The sequence below is a fragment of the Rhinolophus sinicus genome, chromosome 2 (assembly GCF_057876585.1).
Source record: "Rhinolophus sinicus isolate RSI-liver-muscle chromosome 2, RSI-T2T, whole genome shotgun sequence".
Classification (NCBI taxonomy): domain Eukaryota; kingdom Metazoa; phylum Chordata; class Mammalia; order Chiroptera; family Rhinolophidae; genus Rhinolophus; species Rhinolophus sinicus.
This window is the reverse complement of record NC_142502.1, coordinates 160,986,015-161,004,534: the sequence shown is the minus strand read 5'-3', so window position 1 is coordinate 161,004,534 and position 18,520 is coordinate 160,986,015. Positions and strand designations below refer to the sequence as shown.

The 18,520-nt window shown below is 38.4% G+C and overlaps 1 protein-coding gene and 1 pseudogene across 3 annotated transcripts in view; both read right to left on the bottom strand.

Annotated features, from left to right (window-relative positions):
* The window catches only part of THADA (THADA armadillo repeat containing), a 294,124-nt gene that overhangs the window by 226,970 nt on the left and 48,634 nt on the right, over positions 1 to 18,520 (bottom strand). For all 3 annotated transcript variants that reach the window (XM_088796191.1, XM_019748640.3, XM_088796192.1), the window contains exon 22: positions 18,384 to 18,493. In XM_088796191.1, coding sequence (XP_088652317.1) covers positions 18,384 to 18,493 — 110 coding nt within the window. The remainder of the gene's footprint in view (positions 1 to 18,383; positions 18,494 to 18,520) is intronic.
* On the bottom strand, positions 1,607 to 12,088 carry LOC109456342 (large ribosomal subunit protein uL3-like; annotated as a pseudogene).

The following is an 18,520-nucleotide window of genomic DNA, read 5'->3' as shown; positions in this document are numbered from 1 at the left end:
GGTAGACACACACAATGATTTTAGGAGGATCGTAACTGGATTTAACTCAAGTTAATACATGAAAATAAAGAGATAAAGTCCAAAGGAAAAATACAGCCGTCCGTCGCTGATCCAAGGGGGATATGTTCCAAAACCGCCAGTGTATGCCTGAAACCACAACAGTACCAAACCCTATACATGCTATGTTTTCCCCCCATATATATATATATATACCTATGATAAAGTTTAATTTATAAATTCGGCACAGTAGGAGATTAATAATAACTAATAATAAAAAGAACAATTATAACAATATCCTGTACTTAATAAAAGTTATGTGACTGTGGTCTCTCTCAAAATACCTTATTACATGTACATACAGGGTGGATTCACTGGACAAAGGGATGATTCACGTCCGGGCAGAATGGGACAGCATGAGATTTAATCACACTAGTCCGAATGGGGCATAATTTGAAACTTATGAATTGTTTATTTCTGGAATTTTCCATTTAATATTTTCAGACTGAGGTTGAGCACAGGTAACTAAAACTCACAAAGCAAAACTGAAGATAAGGGGGATTACTAGACAGTCTTTTGTAAACTGAGGAAGATATTCTGCAGAAAGATAACTGACTTCTAATTTGTAGTGAGAAATAGATCTCTTAGAAACAATGTGGGATTTTTATTTTTTTTTTAAATTCTGGTTTGGGATAAGTAGACAACTTCAGCTGCTGACTAAACATTCCAAATAGCAACTCAAATATAGTTGTTTATATCTTGCATAGAACAAAATACATATAAATAACATTACTCTAAAGGAGGCATTTTAAAAAGTTTCACATGGGCCTAAAAATATTATTTCCACCACAAATGTTAGAACCAAATCTCCCTGTTCCCAGGAGGCTCTGTAATTTTAAAGGTTTCCTTTTAGCATGGCTTAAAATCCATCACTTCAACCCTGCTTCTTCCCACGAAACCCCCCCCCAGCCACCCAAATCAGCCATCAACAATCTGAACGACAAGATTAAAAGAGATTCAAAGGCATAACAACCAAATGCAAAGTGTGAACCTCGTTTAGATTCTAACTCGAACAAAACAAGTGTAAAAAAGATACTTTCAAATTAACAGAAGGAATTTATATACTTGTATGTACTAGAAATTATATGACACCAAGGAATTATTTATAAGATGTGCCAATGGCATTGTGGACATGGAAGAAAAGTGTCCACATTTTTTAAGAGTTGCATACAGAAGTATGTAGGAGTAAAAACAACAGATCGAGGATGTACTTTATAACACTTCAGCAAACCACAATGGAAGGGACAGATGGAGTGAGCATGACAAACCTTTGATAACTCTGAAATCTGGGTGATAGGTAGTGATTCATTATACTATTCTACTTTATATATATGTTTGAAATTTTTACGTTTTATATATTTGTATATTTATGTTTGAAAACTTCCATAACAAAAATAATCCTCCCACACTTTATTTATAAGGATTGAAGTCACTTTCCATCATTGGATTTATATCTTCCCCCTACCCCCTCCACTGGAAAATCATTTTTATTGAGATCCCACCAGCTGCACAATCTGTTCTGATATTAAGCTCCTTCTTCCTTTGCAATTCAGTCTTTCTCAAGTGGTCCCATGAATGCTTTCTCCTCCTCCACAGTCTGGAAGCGGCTATGGCCAAACTTGGAGGTGGTACTGATGAAGGTCAACCTTCTCCAGGGCCCGCTGCTTGGTCTGCACCAGCAAGGACTTGTGGAAGGTGAGCACTCACTTCTTGGTTCCCACCACATAGCCTTTCAGCATGACAAAGTCATTGGTCACTTCCCCATAATGGACAAAGCCATCTAGAGGGTTGACGCTCCAGGTCATAACTGGTGGAGGCACTGTTCTCCATCAGTTTGCCGTCCTTGATGAGGTAGCCCTGGCCACTCTTGTAGACCTTCTTGCTGATCTCAGTGCGGTGACGATAGCCTTGCTGCCCAGCCTAGACCACAGAGAAGGCCACCTGGGCAGGAGGCCACGCCCCAATACAGGCACCCTTGCAGCCCTCGGTGGGTCCTGCAGGGCAGCTTCTTGCTGTGCCAGTGGCTGGTGACCCCTCTGTACCTTTGCCCTCGGTCACCCCGATGACATCGATCATCTCATCCTGTCCAAACACTTGGTTCACAGGGACCTGCTGCTCTAGCCTCTCACGGGCCCAGGCCAGTTTTTCGCCCACTGTGCCTCCATTCAGCTGGATCTCCATGAGGTGGGCCTTCCTCTGGCGTAGAGGAAGCAGGCACGTCTGGGTGTGGGTGATGACGGGCATGACTTGGCAGTACTTCCTCACGCTGCTGAAGTCCTTCTCCAGCTGCTTCTTGCCGTCGTCATCCTGCCACTTCTTGCAGTACTTGGTGAAGGCCTCCTTCTTAGATTTCCATTTAATATTTTGCACTCATAGCTGATATGCTCAGCAAAGATGGTCTTGAAGGTATGAGGGGTTTCCACATAGCCCACAATACCCACCACCGTCATGGGTGGCATCTCTACAATGGTCACGGCCTCCACAACGTCCTTTTTTTAAAAAAAAACTTTTATTTACTTAAGTGTGTTTTCCAGGACCCATCAGCTCCAAGTCAGTCTAGTTGTGGAGGGTGCAGCTCATAGTGGCCCATGTGGGGTTCAAAAAAAAGATGGTGGTGGCTTGGAGAGTTGGCCCATGTGGGCATCACCCTTTCTTCCCTGAACTCACAATGGCTCTTGACTGTTAACAAGTCTAACTCATTTTCCATCTTGATAACATCTTCCAACTTGAAAGGTCTCCTATGACCTAACTCCAATTCTCCTACTTGAATCCAATCTTAATTTTCCCCCCCAAATTTCTATACACATTTTCTGTTCTAGTAAGGTTTTCATACTAACATACATATTCATTCTCTCTCTCTCTCTCTCTCTCTCTCTCTCTCTCTCTCTCTTTTCATATTCCCAACTAAGCCTTTGCTTATGCTCTCCACACTTATCCCTATTCATATAAATTGGTGAAACTTTCTCCAAATATTGCACCTCACAAGGATCTTTCCTTTCTTGAAGCTTCTAATGTACTTAGAACTATTAGGCAGAAGGTGCACAGGGGACCAGTACAATGCCATGGAAGGGGTAGGATCTGAGCTGCACTTAGAAAGACGTGCAGGCAGAGTTGTGGAAGGCCCACATATGTGGGGATGAGGAAGTAGATGAGATGACTGAGGAAAGAGCCTAAGTTGCCCTAGAGGCAATTCCCTACTTTAGATTCTTGGTTATTATTAACTATAAACAGGCAACCCTGTTAAGAGCACCACACTCTAACCAACTGAGCTAACCAACCACCCCATAACTTCCTTTTTGTTCACCTTAGATCCTGGCCTATCGACCGCCCACACGATGTGGGTCATGCGAGCCTTGCAGTCCAGGAATGCTGGAGGTGGACAGGCTTGGAGGGGTCATCCTTGGGGAAGCTCTTCACCTTCCCGTGGTACTGGCTGCTGTGCTTCTGAAGCAAGAAGCCCAGAGACTCACGCCTGGGAGCAGAGAACTTCCTCTGAGATATCCTGCCACTGAATAGTGCCGGTAGAACGGATTTGTATCTTTTAAATTTTAAGATAAATGCCTTGTGTTTCACAGAATAATTTCTCTAGTTTATTACTAACATTGCCAGCTTGGTATAACCCTCACACAGTTTTTGCCCAACCAAAAACTGAAATCCGAACTCCTAAGAGCAGTTATTTAAGTGCTGGTGATACAGTTATAGATTATTGCCTCCTTTTGCTCATTCTTCACTGTCTTTTAAGCATAATTAGGTTAATTTACTCCATAATAGGGTAAAGAAAAAAAGAGAATTGAAGCGAAAGTCATCTTTTTGCGATCTACCCATTCAAAAAAAAAAAAAAAAAAGTTGGTGTCATAGAGCTGATATAAGCAAAATCTACTTGATCTAAGATTATATGTGGAATTCATTTACTTGTATTTTCTTTCCTGCCACAGGACCCCTGGTAATGGAGGACTGGCTCACAGGTAATGCTGTGGTTTGAGGTAAAGTCTGTAGGAATTCACTATGTAAGGGCGAACAGGAACTGCAGGAGATGAAGGGAATTTCCTATTGCCTATTTTCCTATCACGTGCACTGAAATACCAGTACCACAAACACTAGCTCAGTGATGCTCCTCGACAGTGTCAGTGAGCCTCTCCTGGGCCTCCCTGAGCTGGCACACAGAGGTTCTGGCAAAACCAACCAATGTGAGAAGGCAGGCAGGTCTGGGATCAGAGCAGGCCACCTCGCCATGCATCACCCTTTCTTCCCTGAACTCACAATGGCTCTTGACTGTTAACAAGTCTAACTCATTTTCCATCTTGATAAAATCTTCCAACTTGACAGGTCTCCTATGACCTAACTCCAATTCTCCTACTTGAATCCAATATTAATTTTCCCCCCCAAATTTCTATACACATTTTCTGTTCTAGTAAGGTTCTCATACTAACATACATATTCATTCTCTGTCTGTCTGTCGCTCTCTCTCTCTCCATATTCCCAACTAAGCGTTTGCTTATGCTCTCCACACTTATCCCTATTCATATAAATTGGTGAAACTTTCTCCAAATATTGCACCTCACAAGGATCTTTCCTTTCTTGAAGCTTCTAATGTACTTAGAACTACTACTAGGCACAAGGTGCACAGGGGACCAGTACAATGCCATGGAAGGGGTAGGATCTGAGCTGCACTTAGAAAGACGTGCAGGCAGAACTGTGGAAGGCCCACATATGTGGGGATGAGGAAGTAGATGAGATGACTGAGGAAAGAGCCTAAGTTGCCCTAGAGGCAATTCCCTACTTTAGATTCTTGGTTATTATTAACTATAAACAGTTCACCAGGCCAATTTATTTCCTTGAGTGTTGCATGCTAAGACTAAATGCTCCTTGTTAAATTGGGGAATTTGAAAACAAAGGCCAGAAGAATGTTCAACAAGGTCAAGGCTGGCAAGCTGCCCTCAATAGAGCCTTCTGTGCCCACTGCCAAGGATCCAGGAACCTCAGGAGCTCTGGGAAATGCTCAAGGCACCAACTCCTACCAGCCAGTCCAGACCTTCTTGTTCTGCTCTGGAATTCCCCAGGATCATACCAACTTTTCTGCAGAATACTTCAATTGTCTGGTGTCCAATTTGGACTCTGCCATTGGACCTTATTTCTCTGATTCCCTTGCTTCCTACCTCTGCATCTCTCCCAGGCTAGTCCTGGCCCCACATCAATCCAATAATAGAACTCCCAACCTTTTCAGTAAAGTGAAATATGTTATGTTTTAAACAAAATCTACTCACCAGTTTTAAGTTATCATACTGAAAATACATTTGCCTGCCACTAAGGAAAGAGAACCAAACATTTATTAAATGCCTATTATACACCAGCTACAACACTAGGCTTTTTACACTTTACCTTACTTTGCAACAAACAAATCTGTGCGAAGGCATTATTTCCCCCAACTAACAGATGAGAGAACATATCACAGCGATTAGAGGACAGACAATGGAGCCAAGTTCTTCAGTTTAGAATCCTTGCTCTGCCACCTAATAGCTGTATGATCCAGGACATCACAAAACCTCTCCATGTCTCACTTTCCTTTTGCATAAGACGAAAGTTGTTGAGAAGATTAAATAAGTTTTTTCTTGCAAAGTGTTTTCATAAGTTCTTAATAGTTGCTTTCTAAAATTATTATCTATTATTGTAAGTAAAGCAGGTTTTAAAGAATTTCAACTGAACTTCTGATAAAGATGAAACAGGTGGTTTTCCATTTTGGCAAGATATACTCCCACACACACAACACGTATTAATAATAACCAAAATATACAAAGAGAACTCCCAAACCAAATGAGCTCAAAAACAAGGTAATTATCTGGGTGAAACAGACTAGAAATGCACAGCAGCGAGTGCTAAAACCAGACATCTACAGGGTGATAGCTCTGGAAGTGGCAGTAATGGCAGGAAGTCAGTTGTGGGGTAACTTACCATACTCCCAGGAAATGGGGAATTTCGGCAACCTCCTCTCCCATGAAAGAGCTACTGCCAGAGCTGCCTTGGGATGCAGCAGTAGGAAAGCCATAGGCCCAGGGAGACTCGGAACCAGGCTGACTTCTAATTTGGTGACCAGATCTGTCATATCCCCAGTATCTCTGTAGATGGGGAGACCCAAAATGCCACTGTCTGATCTAGTTCCTTGATAGAGAGGAATGAGCCCAGAGAGATGAAGGAATGATTGAATCGTCAGAAAGACTCCCAATCATAGCTAGCAAATCAAAATTCAAAACACAGAAATAAGTTTTATATTAAGAAAGACAAACTAAAAAATCAATAATTAGAACACGAATTCACTCCACGTGAAACTTAATTTTATGGAAGTCTAAGAAAGACCTTAAAATAACTTTAGAGTACTCAAGAGATCAATGAAGGAATAACATATTTAAAAAGGGCAAGAAATTATGAAAAACAGGCAGTACTGAAGTAAGAACAGGGACATGAAAATAAAGACATTGGAAATACTAGAAATGAAAATGTACTTTCAGTAAAATAACAGATAAGGTGAATTCTAGGGAAGTAGTGACTTAGAAGACAGTTTTATGGGAAGTGTACCAAAGTAGTACACAGAAAGACAAAAATACAAAATAGATATATTGTGTATGAATGTATGTGTATGTAAGTAAGTCTGCACCCAGAGACCTGCACGTAAAGAAATTCTAAAGGACCTCCTTCAGCAAGTAAACCCAGAGCAGTGTCAGTATGGTGTCTACTAGACATCTCAAACTTAACATGCCCGAAACGAAACTCCTGGTTTCCTCAAAAAATCTACTCCACCCACAGTCTTTCCCATCCTAGTATATGAATAACACATCTTAGGCTAAACACGTTGGAGTCATTCTTCCTCTCAAGTACCAAATCCAATCTGTCAACATACCCTGTCTATTATACCTTCGAATTATATCCAGATTCAGGTCACTTATTACTCTCTCCACAACTCTCCAAGCCACCACCATCTCTTTTTTGAATTATAATAATATTGTAACCTCCTCACTGGTCTTTCTGCTTTTCTCAACACAGAAGTTAAAGTAATCCTTTTAAAACGCCAGATCATGATATTCCTTTGTTCGCAGACCTTCCCATGGCTCCCCATTTTTCTCAGAGTAAAAGCCCAAGTCCTTACTATGTCTTATACTACCTAGTCCTCAGTGCCTGTCTGAGCTTACCTTCTACAACTCCCTCCCTTACTCACTCCACTCCAGTCACAAGTGGTTTATTTGCTATTCCTTAAATACCCTAATTCCACGCCTCTCAGGACTCGGGCACCTGACTTTCTCTCTGCCTGGGATGCCCTTCCTCCAGCTAGACAACTGTTGATGACAGTGTTCGCTCTACTTGTCAGTATGTTCAAATCTTTCACGCTCATTTTTCAAATCGAGTAAATGAGAGAAAGAGGGAGAGAGAGAAGTTAAATAATTTGCCTAAAGTTGTACAGCTATTACGTAAGTGACAGGGAAAGAATTAAAATATAGATTGACACCAAAGCTTTCACTTAATAAAAAGACATTACTTCAAGGTGCCTGACCTAAATGCTCAGTTACACATTTGGCTTGATCTGGCTCATGATACAGACCCTATCAACTTTCTATGATTTGCTTCAGTGCATTTCATCCATTCATTTGGGAAAAAAGATCTATTAAGTACCCAGTAGTTGCTTGGCACTATGCTGTGCCCTACGAAGGGAGCAGTAGAATAAAAATTCCAGTTTACACGTAAGTCAAAAGCATGCTCCTGTGACTTTGGAATGTATCACCAGAATATAGTGTTTTTAAGAAATAAGCTTCCTAATCATGTTTTACTTAGCTTACCTTTCAGGTTGATTTTAATCTCTGAATATTTACCATCGGGATGGGGGTTAAAGTTGTTTTTATACAAACTGGATGGTTTGGATGGAAAGCTAGCTGGAGAATTAAAATATCCTACAGAAAATCCACCCAGCGGATAACCTACTTGTGACTGATGTGAGGTGAACTGTGTCGCATTCATTTTGGAGGTATTCCAGCTGCCGTGGACAACTGGGGACATTTATTACTCTTAATAAACTGTTTTCTTACTTAACTGAATGCCTCACTGCTTGCAAACACAAAGCTACTGATTTCACACTTTAAATGTGAAGTACACGTAAAGCCAATATATGAAGCAAAATTCCCAGAAAATCATCAAGACTCAATTGCTAGGAAACTAGTTATGTGTAACTTCAACCAAGTTTAAGCCTCTGCCCATATCTTCATTTCCCAAACAGTAAATTTACCATGCTGTTACCACTGAAGGCTTGTAGCACAAGAGGGAAAAACACCCTTTTCCTTTCCCATAAACACAGACTTCCATTTTGTCAGGTTTAAGAGCAACCCCAAAGGAAAATTCATTCTAATAAATAAGTTACCGGGTTGAGAAAAATAAATATCAATAAAAACAAAGCTAGTATATACTGATTGGTTGTTAATAAACTTTTACCTTACCATGGTTCCTTTTTTCTCTTTCCTTATTTTTCATTTGCTAATCATTAAAATGATTCTGAATAATGCAACAACAACAACAAAAGTTTATTTTGGGGACAAAATCAGAATGTGTCTCTAACCTTGATATAAAGTAAATGATATGTTTACTCAAGCTCAAGATCATCAGTCATCACCATCGTCATCTGACTGAAAACAGCTATAAACAATAATTTCAAAAATAACAAGCTCTTAGCCTGGCTATTCAGAATGACACACTTAGATTCCTAAAACACTGCATATCACATATCAGAGTAAATGATACACAGGCAACCAAGGGGGGGAATAATTAGTACTGTTCTGATGCACAATACAAAGATAAGGGTTTTATTCCTTCATACAGATGAAAACAGAAGAAACTGAAAAACATGTATCTATGTACATTTTTAAAAGAATGAAAAGGAGTGAGGCTTTCAGGGAAAGTAGAAGAAAGATAATGTGATAATTTTAGAATCTCCTCCGAATCTCTGCCATATTAATATTGTTATGAGGAATTCCACTTTTCTTATTCACCCAAGCCTAAGGTTTTGCTAAGCAAAGCTTCAACTGCCTATAACATAAAAATCAAGTCAGACTGTTGACTTTGAGCTTGTGGGGGGCGGGGCTACTTACTTATACCTGGAGCAGCATACCCTTTAGGTTTCAAAGAGAAAAATGATCCACAATTGTAAAAAAAAAGGTGTTTCCTTCAGAAGCTACATGCTTTAACTATTCTATGCACTAGCCTAAAATCACCTACTGACGATACTGAACAAACGGATCTAAGATTCCAAGTACAGGCAGGAAAAGAGTCAGGAGGAGGATAGAACAGCTTGGAGAGACGGTATACTTTCTGAGAACAGAAACTTGACCTCCGTTTATGTTACAGATTCATATCTAATAGTTTCTCATTTGTCCTATCCAGCCCTTCTCCCTCTTCTATGCGACTCTGTAACACATCTATGTACTTTACTTGTTGCTAATCTTAAAGCTACTTACTAGGGTCCATGCATATTAATGTCTGTACAATTTCCAGGATACCTTTCATTTTTATATCTATTTGGTTGGAGACTCTCAGAAAAAAAAAAAAAAAAAAGATTTCCAGGGAGCACAAAATCTAAATTCCTTATCCTGGCTCACAAAGCTCTCCATGTTTGGACACCTCATTCAACTTCATCTTACACCATTCTGTTCTTTAAATACATCCAAGGGCTTGTGTATTGGCTGATCCCATTGCTTGGAAAGTTTTTCCTCAGAAAGCTGCTGCTTCTTGTCATTCAAGCCTTGATTTACTTTAGTGTAAAGAGGAAAGAGAGACTTCTCCTTACCACCAAACTTTATAACATCAAAAAACATATTGGTATCTGATAGGTTCTTATTATTTTCTAGATGTCCTTTAAAATATAAACTCCATGGTATCAGGGACACACTCTGTCCTACCCACTTCTCTAGTCCCAGTACCTAGAACAGGGCCTGAACAGGGAGCTCAAGAAATATCTGTTGAATAAATGAATGACCTGTAACTTACCGACTCCATTAAATGCATCATTCAAAAAGCCCAGGTTGACAAAGAGGGTATAGTAACTAGAAAAGAAAGTATAAACAAAAGTGCTTTCCAATGACAAGAGGTGCCACCATTACAGCCAGCAGGTGAGTCAGCTCCTTAGCTTCCTTAAACAGGTATAAACACATTCAGAATCCCCACATACCAAGGTCATAGCACTTAGAGGAAGACAGTTTCTACTGAAATCCCCAAGTAACCTATCAAAATCAACTCCCTTCACCTAAATGCTACCTCAAGAGATAATTTTTTCCCCCCGATTCAAGAACAAAACCAAATATAGGATTCAAAACCCAGTATAGGGTTCATGTTTATATAGAATGTTAACTGAGGTTTGTACAGTTGTCAACATGGGGTGGAAGCTATGTTTCAAATGACCAGTACCTCTAAATTTTAACAAATATAATATTTAATCCAAGGTTATAACTAACCTTTTCCCCTCTTTCTTAAGGCTCTTTGGAAGACCTTCTCCAGGCCTGCAGCTTCAACCACTTCCTCTGTATGGGTAACTCTCAAATACATACCTCCAGCAAGAATAACTAACTGTCCCTGTCTGTCTGGGACAGAGGGGTTTCCAGAACCCAGTGTTAAAAACTGGGGCAGTCCCAGGTTACCCTGTCTCTGAAACTGACCCCTCTCCCAATCTCTTGACCTGTATTTCCAACTGTCCGATATTTCTCTGGGCAGCCGCCCAACACCACCTCAAACTCAACATGTCTAAAGTATTATCCTGCCTGCCAGCAGGCTCTTCTTTTTGCCTTTTCTGTTAATGGCATTAATTATTCTTCCCATTCCCTGGGATAGACAGCTCAGTAAGCAGAACTTTTTCTTGGTCTTTCATTTCTGCCTTATAAATTACCTAATTTATTTCTCTAATCTCCAAAATTAAAATGCTGGACTGGAAGTTCCTCTAAGAACAAGAACCATGTTTTACCAATATTTCATCCTCTATACTGCCTACCTATCACAAATCCCTATACAAAGCAGGTGATAATAAACTTTTGTTGAACTGCAAATCTCTGAAGCACTATCAAGTTCCAAAACAAATTGGATTCCAGTGCTGGCTCTTTCACCAACTACTTATGTGGCTGTGGACAAATCACTTGATTTCTCAGTACCTAAGAATACAAATAAAAACTATTATTAAAATGCTTTGAAATTCAATGAGATATTATTACCTGGGTTAATGTTACAAATAGAGAAAGCAATCACCCTAAATTCTGTAAGTACCTGAAGCTGCTGATGAGAATGTCCCCAAAGCACCTCCTCATGGCCCCCCACAAGCCTTACCTCCTTGTTCAGGCCTTCACACGACTCTCTTAGATCTAGTTAGTTTCAAATATAGACCCTAATAACTGTCTCTAGGTTCACAGCAACCTTGGCCTACCACCACACCATCCTCTCAATGGCCAAACAGTGTTTCTAACACTGCATCTTGCACACAGTAGATGTTCAAGAAACCTTTTGTTGAGTGATTAAATAAGGACCAACTAGGGTTGGTGCCAGCAGCTGCACTCGTCCCTGTACCTTCCGTTAGGCAGGTAATTGCAAAACCAGGTGTAGAAAAGGAGGGCTGGAACTTTAAGGCTTTGCCATGGTGAAGTCACTGTGCCTATAAAAACACAATAGCTTAATCTAGAGTTGACTCGTCAATGAACCTTCTGTTTACTCCCAACAAGGAAAGATTACTTTATAAGGAAGTGATTTCAAAACTCCAGAGTTGCTGGTGTTTATCATATTGAAGGAATTGATAAGTAAAAATGGAACCACGCAAGGTTCCCAAGAACAATGCGACACACTTGGATTGTTTATTTTGGTTCCTCATCACACAATCCAGGGGTCAGCGAGGAAAAGGGAAAGGTTCCTGAGTAAAGCAGTACTTGGTTCCTTGTGCCAATTCTATGCAGTCACCAGCCACAGCCTTGGGGAATTCCAGGCCGGCTTTTGTGAGCAAGCGCCTCTCCACTAAAAGAGCAGACATCCTTTGTCTGAAGGCTCTTTTGTTTTATTTCACTCCCATGTCAAATTAATTCCAAATACACAGCGTCTTTAGTCTCTGAGTACATCATAAAAACTGTAACTTTCTTACAAGGGATTCAAGGTTCTTCATAAACAACTCTCACTAAATGTTATTAATCCACAAAATACTCCTAAGAGATCAGTTTACCAGTTCTAAAGGAAGTTTACTAAAAATGTATCCAATTTCCCTCAATCTTTCATAGCCCAAATCCCCAGACTTTCCTAGTCAGAAACTAGAAAGCAGCACTGTATAATGAACAGAAAGCTGAGCTGAGAGTGGCCTTGGAAAGCAGAACTCTTTATTTTATCAAAGAGGACACAGCAGCCCAGAGAAGTTAAATGGCTTTCCTAGTGTCAAAAAAGTTGGTAGGTGGAACTCAGCGCTAATTCATACCTCATATTCTTTCCTCTACACTCCCAGGGAGGTGGTGGTTAAGGGTAAAGGTGGGGGAGGAACCAGACCACTCTAATTTTCCTGTTCATCACAGTCAAGTAGTAGTAGAAATGTAAAAAAAAAAAAAAGGCTGACAGAAAAGAGGCCCTATTAAAAGTAACTGAAATGGACAGACCAGACCATAGCTGATGTTTAGGCCCTTGTGTTGTCTTGAGCAGATCACTGGAGCAAATTATTGTTCCATAAACAGATTAGTTCAATTTCTATCCACAAGGCTATCTCACTCTTTGTGGATAAGTATTCTAAGATAAGCATAAAACCCACAGACTGAAATCAAATTACATATGCTGTATACCCAACTAATTGGTCATTAGACTATTTTGTGCCAATAAATCAGGTACCCTGACTAACAAAGTGTCTTTCCAATGGCTTCATCCATTCACCTAAGTATGGTAACACAGAGCTATTTTTTGTGGCGTTCTGATTAGTTATATTCCTGTTGTTAATTAAGAAATGTTACCTTCATTTCCTCAAACTCATTGAGTATGGTTATTTTTCCTAACTTAGAGATTTTCCCACTCTCCAATTATTTCTTAAGCTAAATTCTCCACTCCATTTATTCTTTGGTCAAGTATTATGTTTATTATTTCAAAATTCATGTTTATTATTGCAATTAAACTAAACTGACAGATGTGTAGGAAGGTTGTGTACATGTGCACACACATTTTAAAAAAAGAACCTAACTCTGAAGCATGGAGAAGTTTTAAGCCTGAAAAATGATTTGCCCAAATGCGATCCACTGAGAAAGCTACATATCAGCAGAAGCCATCTCAGTCTCCCTCACCTTCAAATATGGTTGAGGTTTACTGCAGGCTCAGCTACAGGCACCGGCAATAATAACGATGACTGAATCTAAATTGAATTACTAATCAGAAGGTCATGAAAGGAAGGGCAAAATATAGTGGATTTAAAGAAGTGGTTAGAAGGATGTACCAGGTTCTTTTAATATTTAATATAACCATGCCCTGAGATCAAGGAGAAATACAAATAATATTAAAAACACTAGGACTTTACTAACAAAGCTGAGACACACGTTAGTCTCTGAAAACAAGATTCCTCTGTTCTGGTGTCTAAATGACTCAGTATGATTCTGAGAACTTTAAAAACGAGTATTCAAAGTTCCAGAAAGAAGGTAATATCTGACTCAACTATGGAGTGGTCTTAAAAGTACAAATCCAGGGGTCACAAACCAAAACAAAGATTTAGAATTTAAACATTAAGACATCCTAGTTTTCCCCACATCCTTTAAATCTACTATACCTAGAAATGGAAAATTTAAAGAATTTTCTCTGTCTATAAAGAATTAACATGGCTTCCCGGAGTGGATCATAATTTAGTTATTCTTTAATTTTTAAAATTTCAAATAAAATTCATATGACACTTAGAAATAAAAAGTGTCTTAGTCACATTTGCCAAAGGAGATGAGAATAAAGATTCAGAGAAGATTTTACATTCTTTCATTTAGAATTGAATGACATATTCCAAAATCTCATATATTCCATTCCATATTTATTTCTTGCTCTATTGCATATTCTTTAGGACTTGGTCTTTCATTCTCCAGTAAAGGTAGAGGAAATTATTTTTTCATTATATTTCAGTTGTTCATAAGAAGTTTCCTGTTGAATTTGAATTATAGTAACTATAATTAACTGATGAAAGTTTAAATACATATTTAAATTACTTCTGTCCTCCATAATTGTTGATGTCCATGAGTCAGAACCAGCATTTAATGAGAAACACTGTTAAATGTCAGTAGTTCATTTTTTTCAGGCCAATAATATGAAAATGATTATAATTATTGCAATAAATATTTGTAGGTGAAGCTACATTTCGAAAAGCAGAGCAATTCAACTATATGAAGAATAAGACAGTATCAAGTTCTAACGAACCTCCCTTCTAGATTTAGAATTATAGCCAGTAATGTAGTCCCTTTGTAGTTAAGCTTTTAATTTACAGTTTGACAAATGAACACTAGATTCCCTGGCTTAACACCTTAGTTTAGGATTCTGTTCATTTTCATTGAAAGAACAACTAAAATACAAAGGTCATAGAGAATAAACAAGCAAGCATGAATTTCATCAGAAACTTAATGCACTTAACCATCCAATCAAATACTCAGGCAGGTAATTATGCATAGGTAGGTAATTATGTTTTTATTTAAGAGATAAATATTTCATCAAGTTCTAAACAGAAAGCAGATTCTAGAAAATTAACTCAACATACTGTTTGTGTGTGTGCGCGTGCAACTGTTACTTTCAAAATAATTCCCAGAAAAAAGAATAGTATTTCCCATTCCTACTTATTTTTAGATGATTATTTCATAGCGAATAATTTAATTAGTTCAATAGTGAATTGTTTAATAGATTGTTTAATAGTGAAGTCAGTTTACATCCAATTCAAACAATGTGGCTCATGTTTAACTCTTCAGTTATGTATCCATTAATCTCTTAACATGCTTCCTTCCTTAACACAGCTGTAGTTCAAGAGGTGGCCGGCAGCTGGCCTCCATTTCAGTGGATTTTCATGAATGCCCACATTTCTTTTTGCAAACTTTTAAAATGTTATATGCCTAAATAATTTTCCCGTAACTTAAGAGCTTATAAAAAGCTTTCAAAAGGATCCAAAAGAAATACATTTTCTTTTTAAAATAAAAACCAAACAAAAGGAAGCCACACACACTGTAAAGATGTTCTTTGTAAAACATTCTGTTCAGCAGACCTAAAATGTCGGCAAGGGGATCAAGAACCACTTGGTATGGAAGCAATAGTTGAGAACTCACAACAGGTTGGCTAAAAGCCAGTAGTGAAGGCCACGAGTTGATCTTTAAAGCAGATTTGGAGCGGCTGAGACACCAAGCACTGGGCCTTGCTACTACTCTGTATCACGCAAACCAATCCCCTATCTCCAATATTAAATATTAATATTTCTACCAAGATATGCCATCATCATCTCACACTCAACACATACCAAACAAATGTGTTCATTTTTATTAAATTAATTCCTTCTTTCCATTTCCTCGCCTTTGCTAATATCAATTCCATTTTTCTGGTCACCAAGAATTAAACCACAGGAACAACTGTGGACTCCCTGGTGACCTCCATCACTCACATTCAGTTGGTTCACGTACCTGACTGAATTTTTCAAAGATGGTCACCATAATATCTCCCATCCCACATGTATTTCTACAATATGATCTTGCCACTTCGCCATCAAACAGTGCAGTCTAATTCCTCTCCCCTTCATCTGGACTGGACTTAAGACTAACTAATTAACAAAAGAATGTGACTGAAGCAAAGCCATAAGACTTCCGGGCCTAGGCCAGAATAAACCATGCAGCTTCTGCCTGGTTCTCTTGGAATATTCTTTCTGGGGGATGCACACTGCCATATAAGAATTTCAATTACCCTAAGACTGCCATGCTGAGACGCCACATGTAGTCCCAACTAGGCCCAGTCTTCCGGCTATCCTACCAAGGTGCCATAAATGTGAATACAGCTATCTGGGACCCTCCTGACCAGCTCACCTGCCAATTGAAAGCCACCAACTGAAATCAGTAAATACCCTGAGGAGAAGAATCACCCAGTTGAGCATTCTTTAATCCCTGAAACATAAAATCATGAAATATGTCCATAGCTTTCCTTCTAAGCATCCAATATGTCATGTGTGGAGCTATTACTGTGTGAGGCTGAATAATGAGACACCACCTCTTTCCCTCCATTCCCAGAGCCATCATCACAGAGGAAGCTCCTATCACCTCAAATCTAGATCATTATAATTAATTCCAGATTCTCCTCACTTCAATCTGTCATTATAATCTATCTAACCTAACACTTTCAACGGAAAAACTACGTTTATACAACCAACATCAATTTCATAATATTTTAGAATGTTTATAATGCAAAATAGAATGTTTTATAATGCAAAACGATCTTCATAAATATCTATTTTACTTGATCCATACAACAAAAGCCAGAGAGATCTGTCAATAGACCAAATATTCTTTTCCTTACTATAGAGATGAAGAGATCTGATTCTAAGGAGATTCACTTTCCTACAATCTCATTATCAACAAACGGAATGGATATAAAGAGAAGTGTTTGTGTCATAAACTACTGCTCTTTGTTTCTTCTACAATCCCTCCTCTCCTATTATCTATTTCAGGTCAAAAAAGTCTTCAATGCCTCCCTCAATCCCTACTACAGCAAACCTACTTTCTAGGTATCCATAATTCGGCTAACCACTCGTACGGTATTGCCTAGTCAACTCCACCACCACCACCACCGTAAGTCCAGCTTATTTATTCACCTAACAATATGCCATGCTGATGCTAGCCTCTGAACATTTGCTCACAAAGTTTCCTCCTTTCTACTTAAACCTTACTTACGCATTAACACAAATTTCACCTCCTCCATTAAGCTCTATCAGCCTATCCCTGTTGCTTTCTCTCTCTGATATTCCTACAGAATTTGTAAATTTCACCCAAATATTGACAATTATATTGGATTGTTTATCTTGTTCAAATGTGTTAGTCTCACTTTCCAGGCTTATACTCAGTTAACACACATCCACATCCGTCCATGTAGTGATGCTGGATGCTTATAGCCAGTGTCTTTCTAAAACAGTCAGTGCCCATGACATACCATTTGTTAAATATTTTGAATTTCATCCCTGCTTATTTCCAAACTAAACCATAAGCTCTTTGAGAAGAGGAACCCTGTCTTATAAAGAAGTATTATATCCTCCAAACCAAGCACAGTATTAAGCACACAACTAGTGTTCAATATATATTTGTTAATAGATTTGAAGGGAGTGAAATGTGTTGTGTTAAGAGAAAAACATATTCCTAAATCATGTCTACATTGGAAGGAAAGTGTTGAAAAGATAACAAAATATTTTTAAGATCAGTAGTTTAATGTCAGGAACACTTTTTAATGCATCATTTAAAGATATTCTGTGCAGCCCATAACTGCCAAAATGTTTTATAAATGTTTTTCCCAGGAGTGTGAAAAAAATGCTTAAAAAATATTCAAGGAGTGGATGTCTTAACAGCTCAAAATAAAATGTTTGCTGAGGCTACAAGGCTGGCAGAACTCTGCTTCATTTCAAAAAGTTTCCAGGCAATGGAAATGTTTTCCTGGAAAATACTACCTTTTATTTAGAGAACACTTGCCATGAACACTTAGTCATTAAGTAATTTAAGGTTTCCTCAGAAGCTCTTTGGAGGAAATCTAGTATATGAATGAATGAAATTATCAGCACCTAGAATGTAAAAAAAAAATTTTAAAAAAATACATTTGCCTAAATATATGAAATCTACCTATTTTTCCAAGCAAGGGGGAAAAAAATCTATTATATGTTTTGTTCTATTTACTGTCTTTTAAATTTTTCTGTAAGATAAAACTATGAAATAAAACCCCACAAAATCCTTAAGTGTTTGTCTGTAATACACACATCCAAAAAACTAAAGGAATGCCAAGTAATTTTCAAACAGAAACAATAGTCATTTCATTCAAAGAAAAGAAATGGTAACTTCAAAGCTATTTTTAGCAAAATCTTTGAGTTTGCTTCAAATCACCTTTCAATGAGAGAGCAACTTAGTGTGGAGATTTCACTCAATCGTCTGCAGTAAATCATACAATGAAACCTAAGAAAACAATTTCTTCTAAGAGTTCTGAAGCCAACTAAGTCTTGCTCTTTTAAACATCTAAATTCTAAAAGACACAACTAACTTCTACTTCAAGCACATGGTTGGTACATTAGGCTTTTAAAAATGTACACAAAAGGATTATTTGTTTTATTTTACCTGTTTAGTATTTCAGTGAGTTTCACAAAGCCAGTGTAAGCCAGTTCAAATGCTCCTCTGTGCCGGGACTGTAAAAGGTGTTGTTTAAAGTGATCTCCTATTTCTTTCACCTTTAAAACAAAATTAAAAATAAGTGT